Genomic DNA, 19,534 nt, shown 5'->3' with positions numbered 1-19,534 from the left:
TTTTCTTTTCATGAATTCAATTTGGTTTGATAACTTTGATTTTTTTATTTATTTATGATTATAATAATTTTTAATGAATTTGGATTGATTTAGGGATCTTTTACTTTGGTTTGGATTAAAAAATTACAAATCCAATCCGAACTCGAAATATAATTTGAGACTTTGGGTGAAACCCGAAAATACTTAAACCCGATGGGTGTTTACCCGAACCCGACCCGAAATCTAAATATATTCGAATGAGTCTTATGTTTCTAAACCCGAAAACCCGAAAACCCGAAATACCCGACCCGAAATCCGAAAGGGTACCCGAATTCCCACCCCTATTCGTAGGTAGAAGTTGGCCAGTGCAATAATACATAAATGAAATCCAGCCCTTAATTAGAGGATAGACCTCAATTAATTTCTTATTTGTCTATATATAGGCTGAATTTTAAAAGGGATAATACACTTAACATATTAATATAATAGTACATTTTTATCAAGAAATTAATGAGTTTTGATTTTTATTTTATTTTTTACCAATAAATTATGATATAAATACAAAGCAGAAAAAATAAGTTTCACATAAATGTGAAATTAAATATTTATACAATCAGAAATAAAAATCTGCTTTTAAAAAAAAAAAAAAGAATTCCACGACACGTTATGCCACGTGGCGGACCTCTCTAGTATAAAGAAGAGCACATAAAACCTATCTTGGGCAATACAAACATAAATCAAAGGTTTGAGGGAAACAAGAAACAACAACGAACGGTTAGAGAGCAAAATGAAGGTCATCTCCCTTGTTCTTCTCCTCTCTCTCGTCGTCGTCCCTCTCTACGACATCTCCGCGGAGGCCCTTGCCGGTGGCTGGAGCCCGATCAGCGACGTCAAAGACCCTCACGTCGTAGAGATCGGCGAGTTCGCGGTTTCCGAGTACGACAAACGGAGTAAGTTGGGACTCAAGTTCGAGACGGTTGTTAGCGGCGAGACTCAGGTGGTTGCTGGCACGAACTATCGGCTTACGGTTGCGGCTAATGACGGAGGAGCGAGCAAGAACTACGAGGCGATGGTTTGGGAAAAGCCTTGGTTGAAATTCATGAATCTCACTTCCTTCAAGCCCGTCAATAACGGTCGTCGTCGTCGCTTCCTCTGAGGCAAGCCATTTGCTATGTAATAATGTATGTAACCGCTCTTTACCTTTCGTAAACTGCAGAAAAAAGAAAGTTAAAAATAAACGAAGGCAGTTAATTAATTAATTAATGTCCTATTTTCTGTAATATATATAAAATCTTGGTTTGAGACAAAAAAAAAAACAAAAAAAGATATGAAGAAGAAATAATTGAACAAGTTATGACATAACCGCTGATTATGCCGGATAATCTGCTACAGAGATTATGGGTCAGTCACGAGACCGTTGAGTGTGAGAGTGTGAGAGTGAGAGATGGATGTATCACATTCACACAGACACACACTACTAATATAAGTATTGAAATAAATTAGTAAAAAAATTACAAAAGAGGAGAGGAGACAAACATGTGAGGGGGAAGAGAGTGAAGGTGTAAAGTGAACATGTCATTTGTCCTTTGGTCCATCAATCCATAGCTCATTTACATGTGACCTTTTGTTTGTCCAACTGTACCCTTCTTCTTCTACTTTCACCATTTATGTATTGTTTTCATTATCATCATATATTGAAAATAATATATCATGTGTTCTAAAATAACATATATATATATATATTTACTATTGCTAACATTTACAGTTTTAACTATTAAAATGGTAATTTAGATGGTGTTTGAAGATACTGAACTCACGGCTGAACGACTTCGTTATCTTCATGCCAAGTTCAGCAAACAGTTCATCGACACTTTCTCTCCCATTCATGAGGATAAAGGAGTGATTCTTGAGAAGGAAAAGAATAGCGCTAAGCGTAAGAGGGGGGAGGTTGAAGCTTTTTACCAACAATGGGAAGCTGCTGAAGATCAAGCGGTCCTGTGCCAGATCAAGAAGAAGGAGCGAGTCGAGTCTGCTGGTTCCTGCTCTGCACCAAATGAGATCGACAGAGGCGCGGGGGGCCCGGTACCCCCACTGTGTCCATGACGATCATCTCCTAGAATTGCCAAGGCATTGGCACATCTATGACTAAATATAGACTACGTAGTATTTGCAGTATCTATAAACCTAATATGCTATTTCTAGTTGAAACTCTGAATAACTGTAATAAGGTTGTTGAATTTGCTAATTCCTTAGGATTTACTAATATAATTACTGTGCCCCCTTGTGGAAGGAGTGGCGGTTTGGCTTTGTTGTGGAAGAACAATGTTCAAGTGTCCTTAATTTCTAAGGATGCTAGAATCATTGATGTAAACGTTAAATATTATAACTTTCAGTTTTATTTGTCCTGTGTCTATGGTCATCCTGTTCAAGATCAGAGACATTTCTTTTGGGATCACTTGAATCAATTATCACATTCTAAGGATGGACCTTGGGTTTTGGTTGGGGATTTTAATGAGATCCTTTCTAACAATGAAAAAATTGGTGGACCGATGAGAGCAGACTGGACATTCCGGGATTTTAGACATATGTTGTCTTACTGTGATCTTTGGGACATCAAGTTTACGGGTGATAGGTTTTCTTGGGTTGGTGAGAGACATTCACACACTGTCAAGTGTTGCCTTGATAGAGTTTTGATAAACTCTGAATGGTCAGCTACATTTCCAAGGGGAGAAGCGGAGTTTTTGGACTTTAATGGGTCTGATCACAGACCTGTCCTGCTCCGGTTTGGTTGCCATGATCCAGTTCTGCGAAAACCCTTTCGTTTTGATAAAAGGCTGCTGGACGTTGCTAATTTTAAAAGCTACGTTAAAGAGGGATGGAACGTTTGTAAAGATCAACGTCATCACACCATAGTGGATCAAATACGACATTGTCGTACGTTCATGGCTCGTTGTAAACGTAAAAGCAATTTAAACTCAGCGAAACAAATAGATGTGCTTCAATACCGTTTAAACAGTGCAATGTCAAGCTTACACAGGTCAGATAGAGATTTAATACCAAGATTGAAACAGCAACTAAATACTGCTTACAGACAAGAAGAGATCTATTGGAAGCAAAAAAGTAGAAATTTATGGCTACATGTTGGTGATAGAAATACGAAATTTTTTCATGCCTCTACTAAGAACAGATTTGCTCAAAATTATATTACTTCAATCAAGAATGATCAAGGACAGGTTTTTAGTGGAGATAAAGATATTGGACATCATGCAGCAGAGTATTTCAACAACATGTATTCTACAACAAATCACCCGGTGTCAACATTGGATTTTGCCGACTTCGTCCCAACTGTTACACAGGATATGAATGATGACTTGACAAGAGACTTTTCTAGTGAGGAAATTTTTAAAGCATTGTCAATGATCGGTGATGACAAGGCACCTGGTCCAGATGGTTTAACTGCTAGATTCTACAAACAATGTTGGGATGTTGTGGGAGAGGATATAATTAAGGAGGTTAAAGAATTTTTTACAACGGCATACATGAAACCGGGGATTAACAACACAAATATTTGTATGATTCCTAAAACTACTGAACCGGAAACACTAGCAGACTATCGTCCTATAGGTCTTTGTAATGTCATTTACAAAATCATTTCTAAGTGTTTGGTCAACCGGTTGAAACTCCATTTGGATGGTATTGTCTCTGATTCTCAAGCTGCATTCATTCCTGGGCGTATGGTTACTGATAATATATTGATTGCTCACGAATTGATGCATTCTCTTAAAGCAAGAAAACGAGTTTCTCAAACATATATGGCTGTTAAAACGGATGTTAGTAAAGCATATGATCGAGTGGAATGGAATTTCTTGGAAACTACTATGAAACTATTTGGTTTCTCTTCTACTTGGATCACCTGGATAATGGCTACGGTTCGTTCAGTGGAATATGCTGTCTTGATAAATGGTACACCGTACGGGAAGGTCCAGCCGAGTCGTGGCATAAGACAGGGTGATCCTCTGTCACCCTATCTCTTTATTCTATGTGCTGACATACTAAGCTACCTCGTTAAGTCTCAAGTGTCCTCTAAATGCCTACAAGGAATCAAAATTGGTAACGGAGTTCCATCTATTACTCATCTACAATTCGCAGATGATAGTTTATTCTTTTGTAGAGCAAACAACCGAAACTGTCAGGCCTTAAAGGATGTTTTTGACGTATATGAATACTATTCAGGCCAAGTTATTAATAGCTCCAAATCCTTTATCACGTTTGGTTCGAGAGTTTTTGGTCATAGACAAGTTGCAATGAAAAGAATCTTGGACATACCGAATCATGGGGGTGGAGGGAAATACCTTGGCTTACCAGAACAGTTTGGTAACAAGAAACAAGAAATGTTTGAATACATTATTGAAAGAGTGAGACAATGTACAACAAACTGGAGTGGCAAATTTTTATCATCTGCAGGGAAAGAAGTTCTGCTTAAGTCGGTGGCAGCTGCAATGACGGTTTATGCGATGTCATGTTTTAAATTACCTCTTGGTCTATTAGAATCGATCCTGATGCATTTTTGGTGGAAAAAATCAACCTCGTCTAGAGGCATTTCTTGGATTGCTTGGAAACGACTACAATATTCTAAGAAGGAAGGTGGTATGGGATTTCGAGATTTAGCTAAGTTCAATGATGCCTTATTAGCAAAACAGGCTTGGCGTATACTAACATGTCCCAACAGCTTATTTGCTAAAATTATGAAAGCTAGATACTTCCCTGATTCTTCAATTCTCGATGCCACGCCTAAAAAATCACAATCGTATGGTTGGTCATCAATCCTTACCGGTTTGGAGCTGCTTAAGAAGGGAGTTCGAGTTTGTGTTGGTGATGGTTCAACAATACGACTAAATGTGGATAACGTCATTGTGGAGCATCCCCGGCGCCCTGTTTGTTCCATTGACCCTAATGTTTCGGGTTTTCTTTCATTTTTTATTGATAACACTGGCTATTCTAAGTCATGGGACACATCTGCACTTGTTAATCTGATAAAGCCGACTGATATTGAGGCAGTGAAGCAAATATACATACCACAATATACATTTCAAGATAAAGTTATTTGGCATTACAATGCTTCGGGAGTTTACTCTGTTCGTTCTGGTTACTGGTTGGCCACACATGATCCGACTGTGTTGGTTCCTGGCCCTCCCATTCCCCATGGTTCAGTTGATCTGAAAAATAAGATTTGGAAACTGAAAATTTTACCGAAAATAAAACATTTTCTCTGGAATGTTTTATCTAAATCACTAGGTACAGCCACAAGGCTAGTTTCTCGGGGTGTGAACATTAGTACTCTTTGCCAACGATGTCATGGAGCTGATGAATCTATAAACCATACTCTGTTCTTATGCCCAGCATCAAAGCTGATTTGGGACAATACTGATCTCCCACTATCTGCTTTTCATTTAACGGATTGTGAACAGAATATTTCGGCACTATTACGTTTGTCTGATGATCACTCTTTGACTAAAGAACAAAGATTCTTACCCTTTTGGGTTCTGTGGAACATATGGAAGCATCGCAACAATTACATCTTTCAAAATATAACTAGTGATCATCACCATGTTGTCTCTCAATCCAAAGCTGATGTTTTTGAATGGATTCAATCTACCCCATCTCACTCTTCAGCTTCAGGTTCTAGCGATCATCCGTTTAATCCTCACTGGTCGAGACCAAGATATCCAACGGTTAAATGCAACTTTGATGTTAGCTTCAACACATATACGAAGGAAACTATAGGTGGCTGGATAATACGTAACCACTGTGGTGAAGCAATTACTTGGGGTTCACGTGTTCTTCGCAATGCACAGAGTCCATTAGAAGGTGAGGCCCAAGCCCTCTTACTAGCTATGGAACAAACTGCAGCAAAAGGCTTCACCAATGTATGCTTTGAAGGAGACTCCAAAACATTGATCGACTGTCTAAATAGTTCCCTACATGATGTCTCAATTCACAGTCTATTACAGGATATCAAACACTGCTCTAGGAATTTTGCTCATGTAATCTTTTCATTTATTCATCGTATAAACAATGAGATTGCCTACTTATTAGCTAAATTGGGATGTAATACATTAGATTATTATTCAGGTTCTTCCAATCCACCTGTATAGATTATGGAACCTTTGTACATGGACAAATTTTATTCTGAATAAATTTCCTTTGCTGAAAAAAAAAAAGGTAATTTAGATAGTAGTATATATATAAATATTACCAATAAATTACCCAAGGATTCGATTTTTCTTGTGACCACTTTGAAGAACAATTGATTTAATTATATATAATAAAAATGACCCCAAAAAAAAAAAAAAAAACAAAATATAAATTAGTTTTAAAATCAGAGGGGGAAGCAAGAAAGAGGGGTGAAAATAGGCATTTGTTCTCTCTCTCTCTCTCTGTCTTTGATGCGCTAAAAAATGGTGAAAGGCGAGGAGATATAGGAGAGAATCGAGAATCCCATATCCACGAGAAGGAGGAGACAAAAGTTTCAATTTTTTCGGAAATAGTATTATTGTCTTTGAATTGTGTGAGAGAAAAAGGGAGGGGGAGGAAGAAGGAAAGGTGTAAGGATAGGGTCGTGCGTGTCAACGAGAGGTGCTGGACGTGAAGCCTCCTCCTCCGCATCGGCGGCGAGGAGGCTTCCGTCTCAGCACCACCTCAGCGGCAGCCTTAGCTCCTCTGTCTACGGCGGCGGCGGAGATCCGTCCGATCAGTCCGATATCGGCGGTGCTAAGATGAAAGGGCTTTTCAAGTCCAAGCCTCGCACTCCGGCTGACCTTGTTCGACAAACGCGCGATCTCCTTCTCTTCGCCCATCCGTCTAACTCTCTGCCTGACCTCCGAGAATCCAAACGCGACGAAAAGGTTTCATTTTTCTCTATTTTCTCCCCTTTTCAAACAGAAACAAGTTTGTTTCTTTCTTCAATGTTTTTTTTTTCTTGTTTGGTTCTCTTCAAACAAAACATCAAGTTATGAAATTGGTGTCTTCATTACAACAATAATGTCGTTGCTCTCTCTGTGTGATCCAATTGATATATGTGTGGTTGCAGATGGCGGAATTAAGCCGGAATATCCGTGACATGAAATCGATTCTGTATGGAAACAGCGAGGCAGAGCCTGTAGCTGAAGCTTGTGCACAATTGACTCAAGAGTTCTTTAAAGAGGATACTCTACGCCTCTTGATTTCTTGTCTCCCTAAACTCAACTTGGAGGTAACTATTTTCCCTTATTTGGTTGTAGCTTCTTTCTTTGACATGTATTATATAATTCGATGATTGAGTTGCGAAAAATTAATCAGGCCAGGAAAGATGCTACACAAGTTGTTGCAAATCTACAGAGGCAACAAGTCAATTCACGCTTGATTGCATCTGATTATCTAGAAGCCAACATCGATCTCATGGATGTTCTCATCGAAGGGTGTGTGTTACTGTTTAGTTTGTAGTTTTACAATTTCAGAGATTCCTCTAGATATATCATTTTTTTTTTTATAGCTTTCCGTGTGTTATATATGTCAGCTTCGAGAACACAGACATGGCTTTACACTATGGTGCTATGTTTAGGGAGTGCATCCGCCATCAGATTGTTGCCAAGTGAGCTGATCGTTTCATTTACTTTAAACCTGTCAAGTATTTTATTGGTTCAGAGAGTAACGACAATTCGTTTATTAATTTCCTTGGATTTCAGATATGTTTTGGAGTCTGACCATGTGAAGAAGTTCTTCGATTACATACAGCTTCCCAATTTCGACATTGCTGCCGATGCTGCTGCTACTTTTAAGGTTCCAAATCACTCCTACAAACTTGCCTTTTTGCTTTCCTGTCTACAAACTATCAGGACACAGTTATTGATAACTCCAACACTGTTGTTTGTTTTGACAGGAACTGCTGACAAGGCATAAGTCTACTGTTGCCGAGTTTCTCACCAAGAATGAAGAATGGGTAAGTATTTTTAATAATATTACATACGGATTCATAGATCTGTGCTTGAAGCAGAACATTGTGAATTATGCTCTGAAGATCCTGTGTCAGACTTACAATGCTTCAAACTTTTTGGTTTGCAGTTTTTTGCAGACTACAATTCAAAGCTTCTTGAATCAAGTAATTATATAACCAGACGGCAAGCTATTAAGGTAGGGTGACTTGTACGAGAGTCTATAAAATGGAACATGATCAGGCTGATGTATTGTATTGTGTAAACGTTGAACAGTTATTGGGTGACATATTACTGGATCGATCAAATTCAGCTGTGATGACGAAATATGTGAGCTCAAGGGAGAACTTGAGGATTCTCATGAATCTTCTGAGAGTACGATGCTTTAACCGAATACCCTCGTCGATATTTATGTTGTTAATCATACTATAATTTGGGGAACTAAATTCAATATCTTTGTATTACAGGAGTCAAGCAAGAGCATCCAAATAGAAGCATTCCATGTCTTCAAGGTATAGTTTTACTACCTTGAAAACGACTTTCACTATGTCGGTCCAACGTGACTGTACTGACATTATCGTCGCTGTTGTTCAGCTGTTTGCAGCAAACCAAAACAAGCCTGCAGATATAGTCAACATTCTGGTGGCAAACAGAAGCAAGCTTCTGAGATTGTTGGCTGATGTGAAACCAGACAAAGGTATGAAGGTCCTGTTAAGTGAAGAGTTTGTATCCGATCCTTCTCCTGCTTAACCTTAAAAAATTGCCTTGTTTGGTTCAATTTGTTGGCAGAGGATGAGAGGTTTGAAGCAGACAAAAGTCAGGTGTTGAGAGAAATCGCAGCCCTTGAGCCGCGAGATCTTGCTTAAGTCAACCACTGGAAATCATCCTTCCTTCCCTTTGAAAACACTCGAAAAGACATTTTTGAAGCATCTTCTTGTTTTTGTTTATTAGGTAACCAATCTCTCTCTCTCACGTTCTCCCTCACACACACACACACACAGAGACAAGATAATTATTCGATTTATGTACTCACATGTACACTACCTCACTGTTGATGAATAAAAGGCTTTGTCAAACTCGGATGAGGCCACATGTACACATCGTGAATATTGTAAAAGAGTAGACTGTCAAATGCTTCAAAGGACTTCAACAACTATTAAACATCAAATGTATTTTAATTTAATCTAGCAAATATACTGTATGTAATAACCCAAAAAGCAAACCAAAATTAACCAGAAATTTTCACTCTCTAAATCTTTTACACAAAAGCTACGCGTATAGAGACCGACCATCATTGCCTACTCGCTGACCCATTTTGGCAGATTCCTCTGCTTTCCCTCTCTTTATGACTACATACCAAGTAAACGCTTCGAGCACGGCCGCGGCTATGCCCAGTACTACAATTATACCGGTGTAAGCGTTTCTCCACTGCTTCTCAGGGCTCAAGATGTCTAGTCCTTTGAAAACATTCACCAGTGCAAGGATGATCACGGCATAGCCTATGGTATGATGGTAAATGTTCCAGTAGACTCTGTACTTGTGTTCTGGTTTGGGTCTTAAAAACATAGCAAACACCTAACGTGTGCCACAAACAATTGAGTTATGCAATATGCATAATTTTTCTAATGAGAAATCACTGTAATGATTCTTAAAACCTAACCTGAATTGTTGCGAGGCAGAAGAGTGCGATCCCAACAGCACGGTGGGTGGTAAACTGAATCCCAGCTGATTCACTACCCAGTTTTAGACCCGTGGCCCAACCAGCAACACCAATGATGTAAGCAGAAGACTGGCAGAAGACATGGAGGTAGAACCAAGCAGGATCTGCTGATTTGGAGACTTTTAAGTAGCGAGCAATGATTGCCCCTATTGGCATCATTATTCCCCAGCTCACTCCGTTCAATATGCCATGTATCTGTAATCATGCATATTAGAGATCAAACCTAAATTTTAAACAAGAAAGGAAGAAAAAAGAAACTTGTTTTGATGAAATCTATCGACTGACGTTGCGTTTGCGTAGCTTGGAATCTCCTCCTCCTCCGGTAGAGGTGGAGGTGGATCCTGATGCACCGGATACAAGATTCATAGTAGAAACAGAGCGAACGTTGTTGCCAGAAGTTGGATGAGGAAGAGGGTTGTTCCCTGAAAGAGACCCATCTTGCCACACAGTATTAATGATCCCACCGTTTGCAAGTGGAAGATTGAGAGTTGCGAAGATGACCATCTCGTTGTTTTGGTAAGTGGCAGACAACTCTGAGACGTTGAAACTCAGCTCAGCTTCTTGGAGACTCGTTTGGTAGCTGCTGATGGGTGACGTGTAAGCCCTAACGGTGCCGTCTGATTGTGGATAAGCCACAATGGCTTGAGCTCCGACCATGCCAGTGGACGTGGGATTCACGGCCCATGCCACCCATTTCCCGGTAGTGAGTTTCGTGTGGCGATAAGCGATTTGGAGATTGCCGGAAGAAGAATCGTAAGAGTAGTGGAGGAAGGAATCAAGAACAGAGAGGTCGTTGCAAGACTTGAAGAGACGGTTACTTGAGAACTTGTAGTTTGAACATGTCTGACCCAAGGTGGATTCGGCGATGATGAAGATGAGAACAGAGAGGCAGAGTAGAAGATTTAAGGATTTGGCCATGGAAACAGAAAGTGTGAGTACTTAAGATTGGTGGGAGAAGAATGGGATATTAAGTATGAAAGGGGAATTAAGAGAGAAGAAGGAGAGATTAATTAGTATGTATGAATAGAAAGTGGGACAAGTAGGGTTAGGTTTGTTAGTTAAACTGTCTTAAAAAAGAATCTCTTATATTCTTTCTCTTCATCACCACACTTGTCCTATTTTTCATAGTTTTAATATTAGTTTTTCCTCTGCTTTTTCTTGTTCATCTATCAATTGCAATGTTTACCTTGGAGTAACAACCAATGGAAACATTATAAAAGAAGCTAGCGTTCATTATTTTCCCAAAAAAGGTTTGACGTGTAATGTATTTCTTCCTTATAGAGTCTTTTAATTAGCCCTCTTAAGCAAAAAAACAATTAGAACGTGGACGTTAATAAACAATTGGTTAAAAAGTATAAATATGAATGGGTCATCTTCACGTTCAAAAACCAGTTCACGCATGTCTAAACAACTTTAATATGAACTAGTTTCTCGTGTGTTAATATTTTTCTTTGTTCTTCATGACAATTCCTTGTCACTGGTCTGGTATATTCATAAAATTTCCCTTTTACTTAGACTACAAGCTACATTTGGGATGATGATATATAATATATCAACGGCTTAATCTAATTTAAGTCGTTTTTTAATTAACGAAGTAGACTCGGGATGGAATGACTTTGGCGTAATATAAAGAGCAACACAACACGTCAACACAACACACATATCAACCAACTACTAAAGTTATGATGTGCATGTGAAGGAGTTTGGATCAGCGACGGACCAGACCAAAAACGGAGTCTGTGAGAGAGATCCAAGGGAAGTGGTTGGGTTTAGCTGTTTAGGGTTATAGGTTTCTATATATGGGTCTCGCGACCAAAATTTCAACTGCTAAGTGCTAACCACGTGGATGTGTAATAATGTCCTTCTCGGTCAACGATCCAATTACTACCTGCCACATGTCCCCATTTCATTGTTAGGTGTAGCTGGGCTCACTTTCAAACTAGACTCTATTATATGGGCTTATGTCGGATTGTCAAAAATAAACCCAATAATATATATATATTTAGATATATGTATTCCTGGGTTAATGAGTGTATTTTTTTTTTAATTATTAAAAGATCACTAGTTTTCTAAAAACAATCCAAATTGCATTTTTTAGATGGATGGAGTAGTTGGTAATTTTCTTTAAACTTATACAAAATAATACCAATGACCTTTAGTAAAAAAGAAATGGTTCTTGCTAAATTATAAAGAATGGTAAGAAAAAAGAGTAGGGCCTAAGATAAAATAGGGAAAGGGGGTCCATAAGGGCCCATTTGGAGCCCATAATTGAAAATTCGGAAACCGAAATGGAAAAAATTCCGGTTTTTCTCTTTCTCGGTGTCTCTGTCTCTGTGCCAAGAAGAAGTTACTCTCAGCGTGTCTTTGATTTCCCAGAAGAAGCGTTGAATCTTTTTTCGTTTTTTATTTTCCGATTCCATTTTGAGGATCCTCTTTCGTTATTCTTCTCCTTGGATCCATTCCCATCTTCTTCCTAAATCGTTGTTGTTAGCTTTCTACCAGGTAATCTTGTTTTCCTCACCATAATTCCCCAGAAACAAAAAAAAAAGGTTTCTTTTTTAAAATTCTCTCTCTCTCTCTCTCTCTCTCTCTACACATGATTATCCCTGTAAATGTGAGTTCTTTTGCAAAATGGGTCTGCGAATTTGTGATCATCAGCGTTTTGTGTGTTGTGTGTGTGTGTGTGTGTGTGTGATCTTACATTTTGACGCGGATTGCAATGTGATCTCTCATGTAATTCTGTGTCTTGTTGACTTGGTTTCCATTACAAATGCTCTGTTTGCTTCAAACGATATATCACAAATCTCTCTTTTCACTCTCCTCTAAGCGGATTGGGTTCTCTTTACTTGACTTTAGTTTCTTAGGTGAAATTTTTTGATTTTTTTTTGTTGTTGTTTGTGTGTATATGTTTCTCTCTGTAACAGATGTCTCATCATCTTTTAAAAAAATTCTGTGTGGCGGCCTACCTTTGGAAGGAAGGTTTTCCTAGTTAAGTAGAAACCAATTTACTCAATTCATCTTTTTTAATGTGAGCCCCTAAAGACAAGACTGAGAATTTCTATCAGTGTTTAGTTTTGCACTTTGTGTGATCTAAAGTGATGAGTATGTTGTTGGTTGAATTGGGCCCGCTGCTTGTCTTTTCTGTCTCAGTTCTGTTTTTTTTTTTTCCCTCTTTATGATAGATCAGAATATTTCTCTGCTTTCTTATTGGAGGCTTTCATGATGACTTGTGATTTCTCAATAGTTAGTTTTGTATCTACCGACTTTTCTCATGCTGAGCTTTGTGTAACTTAAGTTGCCTTTACTTGTTTCTTGTATTTAGGCTTATGTGAGCTTGTATGACAAGTTTCTGTAGGAGGAGGTTTTAAAGGGGTCAGATCCAGCTTTCAGAAGAGGTAACTTGTTACTGCTGCCTTCCTTACTTTTGGAATCATAATGGTGTTTTTGTGCTGAATCCTTTGCCTTTGTTAGATTTTCTTACGGTGGTTGAGAGCTGAAAGTTTTTAAATTTAGTCAACTTTGTTGCACAGAACCTTCTAGGAAGCTACCTCCTCAAGTACACAGGTGATCTTAAAGATTCTCTTGTTTCACCTTTTCTTCTTAACTCTTTAGATCTCAATCTTTCCTGTTTCCTTTGCCAACTCTACTTATTCTTGTCTTCCCTCTTCCTCACTTTGACACTTTGTTTTCTTCTTAACTTTGTGTGCACAGGCTTACAAGCCAGTGGTTAAAGACATGTGTCTGTAGAAGGGATAGTCTCGAGCAAAAAAAAAGGAGATGGCTTTCTACTCTGAGGACGACAAGAGCGAAGACTACCTCTTTAAGATAGTTCTAATCGGTGATTCTGCAGTTGGGAAATCAAATTTGCTTGCCAGATTTGCGAGGGATGAGTTCTATCCCAATTCAAAGTCGACCATTGGAGTAGAGTTTCAGACGCAGAAGATGGATATCAACGGAAAGGAGATCAAAGCACAGATATGGGACACAGCAGGTCAAGAACGCTTCAGAGCAGTCACTTCTGCGTACTACCGAGGTGCAGTTGGAGCTCTTCTGGTTTACGACATCAGCAGACGGCAGACTTTCCACAGCATTGGTAGATGGCTCAACGAGCTACACAGTAAGAATCCACATACTTAAAAAAATACTCTTTTCTTTCTTACTTATCTTCTGCCAAACAATCTCCCAATACTAAATGAAACTGTTGCAGCACACTCTGATATGAACGTTGCGACGATCCTGGTGGGCAACAAGTCGGATCTGAAGGACTTGAGAGAGGTCTCAACAGCAGAAGGAAAAGCCTTGGCTGAAGCACAAGGTCTTTTCTTCATGGAGACATCGGCTTTGGACTCATCAAACGTGGCCGCTGCATTTGAGACGGTTGTGAAAGAGATATACAACATACTGAGCAGGAAAGTGATGAGCTCACAGGAGCTAAACAAGCAAGATCCTGCTTCACTCAGCAATGGCAAGAAAGTTGTGATTCCGTCAGAGGGGCAGGGGGAGCCCAAGAAGGGTGGATGTTGTTCTTCTTGATAGAAACTGAAACTGTAGAGAGCTATAAAAAAAAGCAAGATTATTTTATCATCTGTTTTGATTGTTTATTTTCCACGCTGCGATGAATGTTGAAATTTGGGATGGGGCTGTGTTGTGGTGTGGAAGTGTTTAGGTGTAGCAATCTGTAAATTTTCTATTGCAGAAGCTTTATGAAACTCACACGCTACTCCCTAGAAAGTTTTCTCATGATGATGAATGATGATGGTCAGTCTTTCTGTTATTGTTGTTAGTTGTTACTTGTTCAGTGTTATACATCACAGCCAAATCTTGATACATAGATCTTGCTACTAGAAATGATGTAATCCCTAAATTAAAATAGTACTCGTGACGCATTTGTCTTTGTCATCGGGAAGAGGATCAAATCGAGCTGTGGAATTAGATTTGAATAAAACATAGAGAAATAAATGTGAGCAAATGAAGTTGAAGCATCAGAGATCACACGTGCAGTGCAGTGCAGTTGTTTGTGGAAGTAAATTAGAGGGCATGTGAGACAGATTGGCTCCACACATGATTGCATTTATCGCCGTAGTACGGATTCCACACACTATATCTATCATCATTTCGAGCTCATTAAACCGGGCATTTTTCTTGACTAATTTGTCTTACGCTCTAAACCGGTTTGTATCTGGCTATAGGTTTGTTTCGGTTTCATTCGGTTTAATGATCTCCGCGAGTAACTTCAAGACCTGAAAATAGGAGAAAGGCCATTGACTCTTACAAGTATACAAGATTACAAGTAGTACAGTTTAGCTTATGTTGTTGGTCTCTCTTTACCTTTTTGGTCTCATGGAGTGATACCTCCAACATTTCAATTTTCTGCAAAGGAACCAACCACACAAATTCAGACAAAAGATTCATGACATCAAATATTTATTTATGTGAAATGTGTATATAATATCAATACGCGCGGTTTCACCTTCTGGGAATCCTTAACAGCAGTTTTCAGGGCAGTATACTTCTCCAGTGTTATCATGATCTTGCCTGAGTTTTCCTGCATTCCATTTATATCTCAATTAGCTTCAATGTTGCGTTCAAGAATTACGAAATCCCTTGGTACCTTTTGATTGGCCGAAGCATTTTCTGAGACTTTTTCCATAGTTTCCCTCTCTGAATCAACAGCTCCGAATGTGGAAGACTCCTACAGATATAGAAGAAGTTGTCACCAATTTCACTGTGTATGGTAGAACTTGATGGAAGTTCAATAGTTATGGCACAAACCTGAATCTTTTCCTTGATGTCTGGATCATTCCAAGGTCCTTCGTCGCTAAAAAGACAGCCTCCATGATCTGAACAAGTGCAATTTCCTCCAAGAAATGTTGGCAAGTTGCTGGTTTTTTTTTGACATCAGACACAAACAGTGCTGAGATTCCAAAGCAAACAGATCCTTCCACCAGTTAACAGAAAATCGAATATACAAAAAGGTTTTGTTGACCTTGGATCTATTGCTTCAAGTAGCTCTCCAAGGTAGTTGGGTCCTAGCACCTTGAACAAACATAACTCTCTGGTAAAGAACTTGTGACTAAACCAAACAAAACAAAAAGAGAAAGAAGCATCAAAATCTTACTTGAACTTTAGCCAAAGTCCGAGCATCAAGAAAGGTCTTGAGTGCAAGCCACAACATCCTAAATCCAGAACTGGCATTGACAACGAAGAGGCGATGCAAAGTCTAGAACCAAACCAATCAGATTTACAAGGCATTTAATTGTTGATGAAGCTGGTAATAAAAACCGAACCTACCTCAGGGTAGTAGTTGCTGTCTATCTTCTGAATTTCCATGAAAAGTGATCTCGCAGGTTTTGAGAAGTTTGACATTCCCTTTTTTGCAAGAACAATGGATTAGCAGCTGCTTACAAACAATAAAACGATTCTCATCTCTACGAGAAAGTCATACTTACCACTCCAGAGACATCCAAAATGGTAGTGGTAGACGAAACATGCTTCCCTGAAGAAATCGAACAAGCGGGATATCTCAAGCTCAGCGTCTTCTCTTGTTCTTTGATATGATAGTTAACATATCTGTCAACAGTGGTTGCTTTAAGAAAGGCGTTAAGGTCAACCATCCCGAGCCTCTCGATGTAGATTGGCCTACCACTTTTGTCAACCTTATGAAAGCCATGAGGGTAATGTTTCTTCACTTCATCGTATTCTTCAAACTTAAACATCTGTCAGACATTTCGTCGAACACGTTGTGAGTCCAGTTAACGGAACAAAACAAAAACACAAAACTGTTCCCATTTTTTTTTTGATTTTACCTTAGAGATCGAATCCACTTTAGAATCAAGTCGCCACTTTATATAATCGAGAAACGCATCTTTGGAATTCTCCAGATCAAAATCCCTCATTTTTAGAAACCTGATTGAGTCGAAACAATCTGAGAAGAATCAAAATCTCAACCAGGAGATAAAAAGGATGATTTTTTTTTTTTTTTNATGTACCTGAGAAGAGTATTGTGATCACCATGGTTTGAAGGTAAGTGACCATGGAGGAGAAGCAAGTTACGAAACGCTTCAACCATATCTTCTTCATTATTTGGTGGTATGTGTCCTTCATCTTTGTTGTTCAAGGAATCAGATTGTATAGAGTCGTCTTCAGCACTACCATCGGAGATGTGTATATCTCTGTAACCCATCTCTGTTTGAAAGGTTCATTGGGGGAAGCTCGCTCTGTTCTCAAGAATTCAAAAGCTTGTAAGGAAGGGAGAGGAATCGAATAATTGATATCTCTCGAGCGCGGGAAAGAGAGAATAAAAAAAAAAAGAATAACGGTCTTTGGATTGCTTTACGGCGTCGTTTCTGGTTTGTTACGGAAACTAGCAAGGAAGGCCCACTTACAGTTTTTGTATATTATGTTTTTAGCATTCGATTGCTTTGTAATTTTGATGGATCGGATATCAAAGTATCATATGGGCCCCTTCGGATTTAACAAAAAAGTTTTGGAACAATCTCCAACGTTCATAAATTAAATTATATATAGGTTGCTAGGTTGTGGATATATTGACGAATGATGATGAGTGAGTGCTACTTTTCAAAGGAAGTGGGACCAAATTGAGGTTCACGTGATGCTTAAGAAGTAGCACTGCACTGCACTGTGTCCGCACTATCATAAATTCACGTCCTAGTCTCTCTCTATTATTTTCGGACACCCATTTCCATCTTCTTTCCCACTTATAATCACATTTTGCTTTCTCGTTTCAATTTCGTTTTTTCCCGTTTTATTGTCCATATTCTCCCATTTAATTACATCCAAATTGTGTATGGTTTGAGTGCATGTGTATTGTACATATATATAGAAATAAAATACNGAGAGAGAGAGAGAGAGAGAGAGAGAGAGAGAGAGAGAGAGAGAGAGAGAGAGAGAGAGAGAGAGAGAGAGAGAGAGAGAGAGAGAGAGAGAGAGAGAGAGAGAGAGAGAGAGAGAGAGAGTGGGTTCCTCATGCTACATTTAGTATGCTTAACTGAGAACATGCTTCCAATAATCTTATCATCATTATGGGCATCCCAATATACAATATATACTACAGCTAAAGAGACTATGAACATCATAACAATTATTCACAGTAAAATAGTAAATCATGGGCTCCAATATTATTATTAACAATAAAGCTATTCCATTGGTCGAATCTGAAATAAAGACAAACCCTAATTAAACTCAAGACCTGAAATAATTAGCCAAACACGTCATTCCAAACAGAAAAAATAACAACGACCTAACACGTTAATATGCAGTCTAGCTACTTTATTTTTTTTTTAAAAACATAGAAATAAGGACTCTGTTTCTTGGTTTTTAAACAGTAAAAGCTAATACATATGAAGACAAAAACATATAGATTTGTTGTTGTGTGTGTCTTTTGCCTTTCTTGCCTTCACTCCACCACAAAAATATAACCGTTGCGACTGATACGTACAAAAAGGACCACTTCATAACAAGTACACATATATAAAACCATCGATCTTCTTACATCGTAATTTACAATTACTCCCGATCGACCGTTTCCTTTCTCCACACTTCCCCTCCAATGGCGCAACTTGCTAATTCCCGTCTTAATTACCTTTTTTCTATTTCTCTCTTACTATTATTATTCCACTGCTTATGTTTTCGTTTTTCATTGGTTGCAGCTTGCTCAAACTCCACCGAAGACCAACAGATTCAACACCATCACCACCGGAAATGGGTGGGTCCTTCAGGTCACAAAGTCATCACCGTCTCACTTACTGGCCGTGCTCAGTTTCGCTCCGTCCAAGACGCCGTTGATTCCATACCAAAGAACAATAACATGAGCATCGTTATCAAGATTTCTCCCGGATATTACCGGTATATATATAAACCTTAATTAGCTAATTCTCCTTTTTTTTTTTCTGAGTGTCAATATAATGCACACATGCAAACTTAATACATTTTTCATATGTGCAGAGAGAAAGTGGTGGTTCCAGCGACAAGCCGTACATAACGTTCAAAGGAGCGGGTCGGGACGTGACGGTTATAGAGTGGCATGACCGTGCGTCGGACCGTGGCCCTGACGGTCAACAGTTACGTACTTATCAAACTGCTTCCGTCACCGTCTACGCTAATTATTTCTCCGCTAGAAACATTAGCTTCACGGTACTCTATATATATATTTCTAAAGCAATTAATTTAAGGAAAACTTTCACAAAAAAAATTGTGAGTCCTCTATTTTTATTTATTATATTTTTTTTGATATGTGAAGAATACTGCGCCGGCTCCATTGCCGGGGATGCAAGGGTGGCAAGCGGTAGCGTTTAGAATCTCCGGCGACAAAGCTTTCTTTTCCGGCTGTGGGTTCTACGGTGCACAAGACACATTATGCGACGATGCTGGCCGTCATTACTTCAAGGAGTGTTACATTGAAGGCTCTATCGACTTTATTTTCGGTAACGGCCGCTCCATGTATAAAGTAAGGACTCCTATACTTACCAAAACAGACTAATCTATTCTTCTTGGGGACTTGTAATATAAATGCATCAATGAGTATATATGTCTTATACACTAACTAATATATGTGTTGATGATTGTTGGTGAAGGACTGTGAGTTGCATTCGATAGCGTCAAGATTCGGATCGATAGCAGCGCACGGGAGGACATGCCCGGAGGAGAAAACGGGTTTCGCGTTCGTGGGTTGTCGGGTAACGGGTACGGGTCCGTTGTACGTAGGCCGTGCCATGGGCCAATACTCACGTATCGTCTACGCCTACACCTACTTCGATGCTCTCGTCGCTCATGGTGGCTGGGACGATTGGGACCACAAATCCAACAAAAGCAAGTACGTAACTATTATTTTACAGTGCTAATAAAT

The 19,534-nt window shown here is 39.0% G+C and overlaps 5 protein-coding genes and 1 pseudogene across 6 annotated transcripts; 4 read left to right on the top strand and 2 right to left on the bottom strand.

Moving 5' to 3' along the window:
- Positions 687 to 1,234, top strand: LOC104772043 (cysteine proteinase inhibitor 5-like). Its single transcript, XM_010496691.2, has one exon. The coding sequence runs from the start codon at positions 767 to 769 to the stop codon at positions 1,133 to 1,135; it is 369 nt and encodes a 122-aa protein (XP_010494993.1). The 5' UTR covers positions 687 to 766; the 3' UTR covers positions 1,136 to 1,234.
- LOC104772041 (putative MO25-like protein At5g47540) lies at positions 6,375 to 9,102 on the top strand. Its single transcript, XM_010496689.2, has 11 exons — positions 6,375 to 6,884; positions 7,070 to 7,231; positions 7,318 to 7,436; positions 7,535 to 7,609; positions 7,704 to 7,797; positions 7,898 to 7,957; positions 8,080 to 8,148; positions 8,226 to 8,324; positions 8,417 to 8,461; positions 8,544 to 8,646; positions 8,739 to 9,102. The coding sequence occupies exons 1-11, from the start codon at positions 6,756 to 6,758 to the stop codon at positions 8,813 to 8,815; spliced, it is 1,032 nt and encodes a 343-aa protein (XP_010494991.1). The 5' UTR covers positions 6,375 to 6,755; the 3' UTR covers positions 8,816 to 9,102.
- On the bottom strand, positions 9,082 to 10,673 carry LOC104772042 (cytochrome b561 and DOMON domain-containing protein At5g47530). The gene is made up of 3 exons (XM_010496690.2): positions 9,955 to 10,673; positions 9,610 to 9,864; positions 9,082 to 9,524 (listed from the first exon to the last, which is right to left on the bottom strand). Exons 1-3 carry the CDS (start codon positions 10,585 to 10,587, stop codon positions 9,219 to 9,221), a joined length of 1,194 nt encoding a protein of 397 aa, XP_010494992.1. The 5' UTR covers positions 10,588 to 10,673; the 3' UTR covers positions 9,082 to 9,218.
- LOC104772038 (ras-related protein RABA5a-like) lies at positions 11,989 to 14,443 on the top strand. 2 transcript variants are annotated; one of them, XM_010496686.2, is made up of 5 exons: positions 11,989 to 12,171; positions 12,992 to 13,064; positions 13,141 to 13,233; positions 13,381 to 13,786; positions 13,877 to 14,443. In XM_010496686.2, exons 4-5 carry the CDS (start codon positions 13,447 to 13,449, stop codon positions 14,200 to 14,202), a joined length of 666 nt encoding a protein of 221 aa, XP_010494988.1. In that variant the 5' UTR covers positions 11,989 to 12,171; positions 12,992 to 13,064; positions 13,141 to 13,233; positions 13,381 to 13,446; the 3' UTR covers positions 14,203 to 14,443. The 2 variants fall into 2 exon arrangements, with proteins under 2 accessions (XP_010494988.1, XP_019097951.1); XM_019242406.1 differs by having other exon boundaries at positions 11,990 to 12,171; positions 13,200 to 13,233.
- On the bottom strand, positions 14,533 to 16,968 carry LOC104772039 (phosphatidylinositol/phosphatidylcholine transfer protein SFH11-like). Its single transcript, XM_010496688.2, has 11 exons — positions 16,659 to 16,968; positions 16,476 to 16,575; positions 16,119 to 16,385; positions 15,961 to 16,038; positions 15,788 to 15,889; positions 15,656 to 15,705; positions 15,442 to 15,550; positions 15,281 to 15,361; positions 15,140 to 15,214; positions 14,998 to 15,039; positions 14,533 to 14,909 (listed from the first exon to the last, which is right to left on the bottom strand). The coding sequence occupies exons 1-11, from the start codon at positions 16,850 to 16,852 to the stop codon at positions 14,853 to 14,855; spliced, it is 1,155 nt and encodes a 384-aa protein (XP_010494990.1). The 5' UTR covers positions 16,853 to 16,968; the 3' UTR covers positions 14,533 to 14,852.
- The window catches only part of LOC104772037, a 2,966-nt pseudogene continuing 1,561 nt past the window's right edge, over positions 18,130 to 19,534 (top strand).

Source organism: Camelina sativa, chromosome 20, assembly GCF_000633955.1.
Source record: "Camelina sativa cultivar DH55 chromosome 20, Cs, whole genome shotgun sequence".
NCBI lineage: Eukaryota > Viridiplantae > Streptophyta > Magnoliopsida > Brassicales > Brassicaceae > Camelina > Camelina sativa.
Note: the sequence above shows the minus strand (reverse complement) of the source record. Positions and strands in the feature narration are given on the sequence as shown.

Excerpts from the sequence above, each read along its gene's own strand:
- LOC104772038 (XM_010496686.2), top strand. The coding sequence starts at position 13,447 with ATGGCTTTCTACTCTGAGGACGACAAGAGCGAAGACTACCTCTTTAAG. Across the intron at positions 13,787-13,876 it reads ATGGCTCAACGAGCTACACA|CACACTCTGATATGAACGTT; the intron begins GTAAGAATCCAC and ends AAACTGTTGCAG.
- LOC104772039 (XM_010496688.2), bottom strand. The coding sequence starts at position 16,852 with ATGGGTTACAGAGATATACACATCTCCGATGGTAGTGCTGAAGACGAC. Across the intron at positions 16,386-16,475 it reads AAGTGGATTCGATCTCTAAG|ATGTTTAAGTTTGAAGAATA; the intron begins GTAAAATCAAAA and ends AATGTCTGACAG. Across the intron at positions 15,040-15,139 it reads CTGTTAAGGATTCCCAGAAG|AAAATTGAAATGTTGGAGGT; the intron begins GTGAAACCGCGC and ends GTTCCTTTGCAG.
- LOC104772042 (XM_010496690.2), bottom strand. The coding sequence starts at position 10,587 with ATGGCCAAATCCTTAAATCTTCTACTCTGCCTCTCTGTTCTCATCTTC. Across the intron at positions 9,865-9,954 it reads CCAAGCTACGCAAACGCAAC|ATACATGGCATATTGAACGG; the intron begins GTCAGTCGATAG and ends GCATGATTACAG. Across the intron at positions 9,525-9,609 it reads TCTGCCTCGCAACAATTCAG|GTGTTTGCTATGTTTTTAAG; the intron begins GTTAGGTTTTAA and ends GGCACACGTTAG.
- LOC104772041 (XM_010496689.2), top strand. The coding sequence starts at position 6,756 with ATGAAAGGGCTTTTCAAGTCCAAGCCTCGCACTCCGGCTGACCTTGTT. Across the intron at positions 7,437-7,534 it reads ATGGATGTTCTCATCGAAGG|CTTCGAGAACACAGACATGG; the intron begins GTGTGTGTTACT and ends TATATATGTCAG. Across the intron at positions 7,798-7,897 it reads ATGCTGCTGCTACTTTTAAG|GAACTGCTGACAAGGCATAA; the intron begins GTTCCAAATCAC and ends TTGTTTTGACAG.
- LOC104772043 (XM_010496691.2), top strand. The coding sequence starts at position 767 with ATGAAGGTCATCTCCCTTGTTCTTCTCCTCTCTCTCGTCGTCGTCCCT.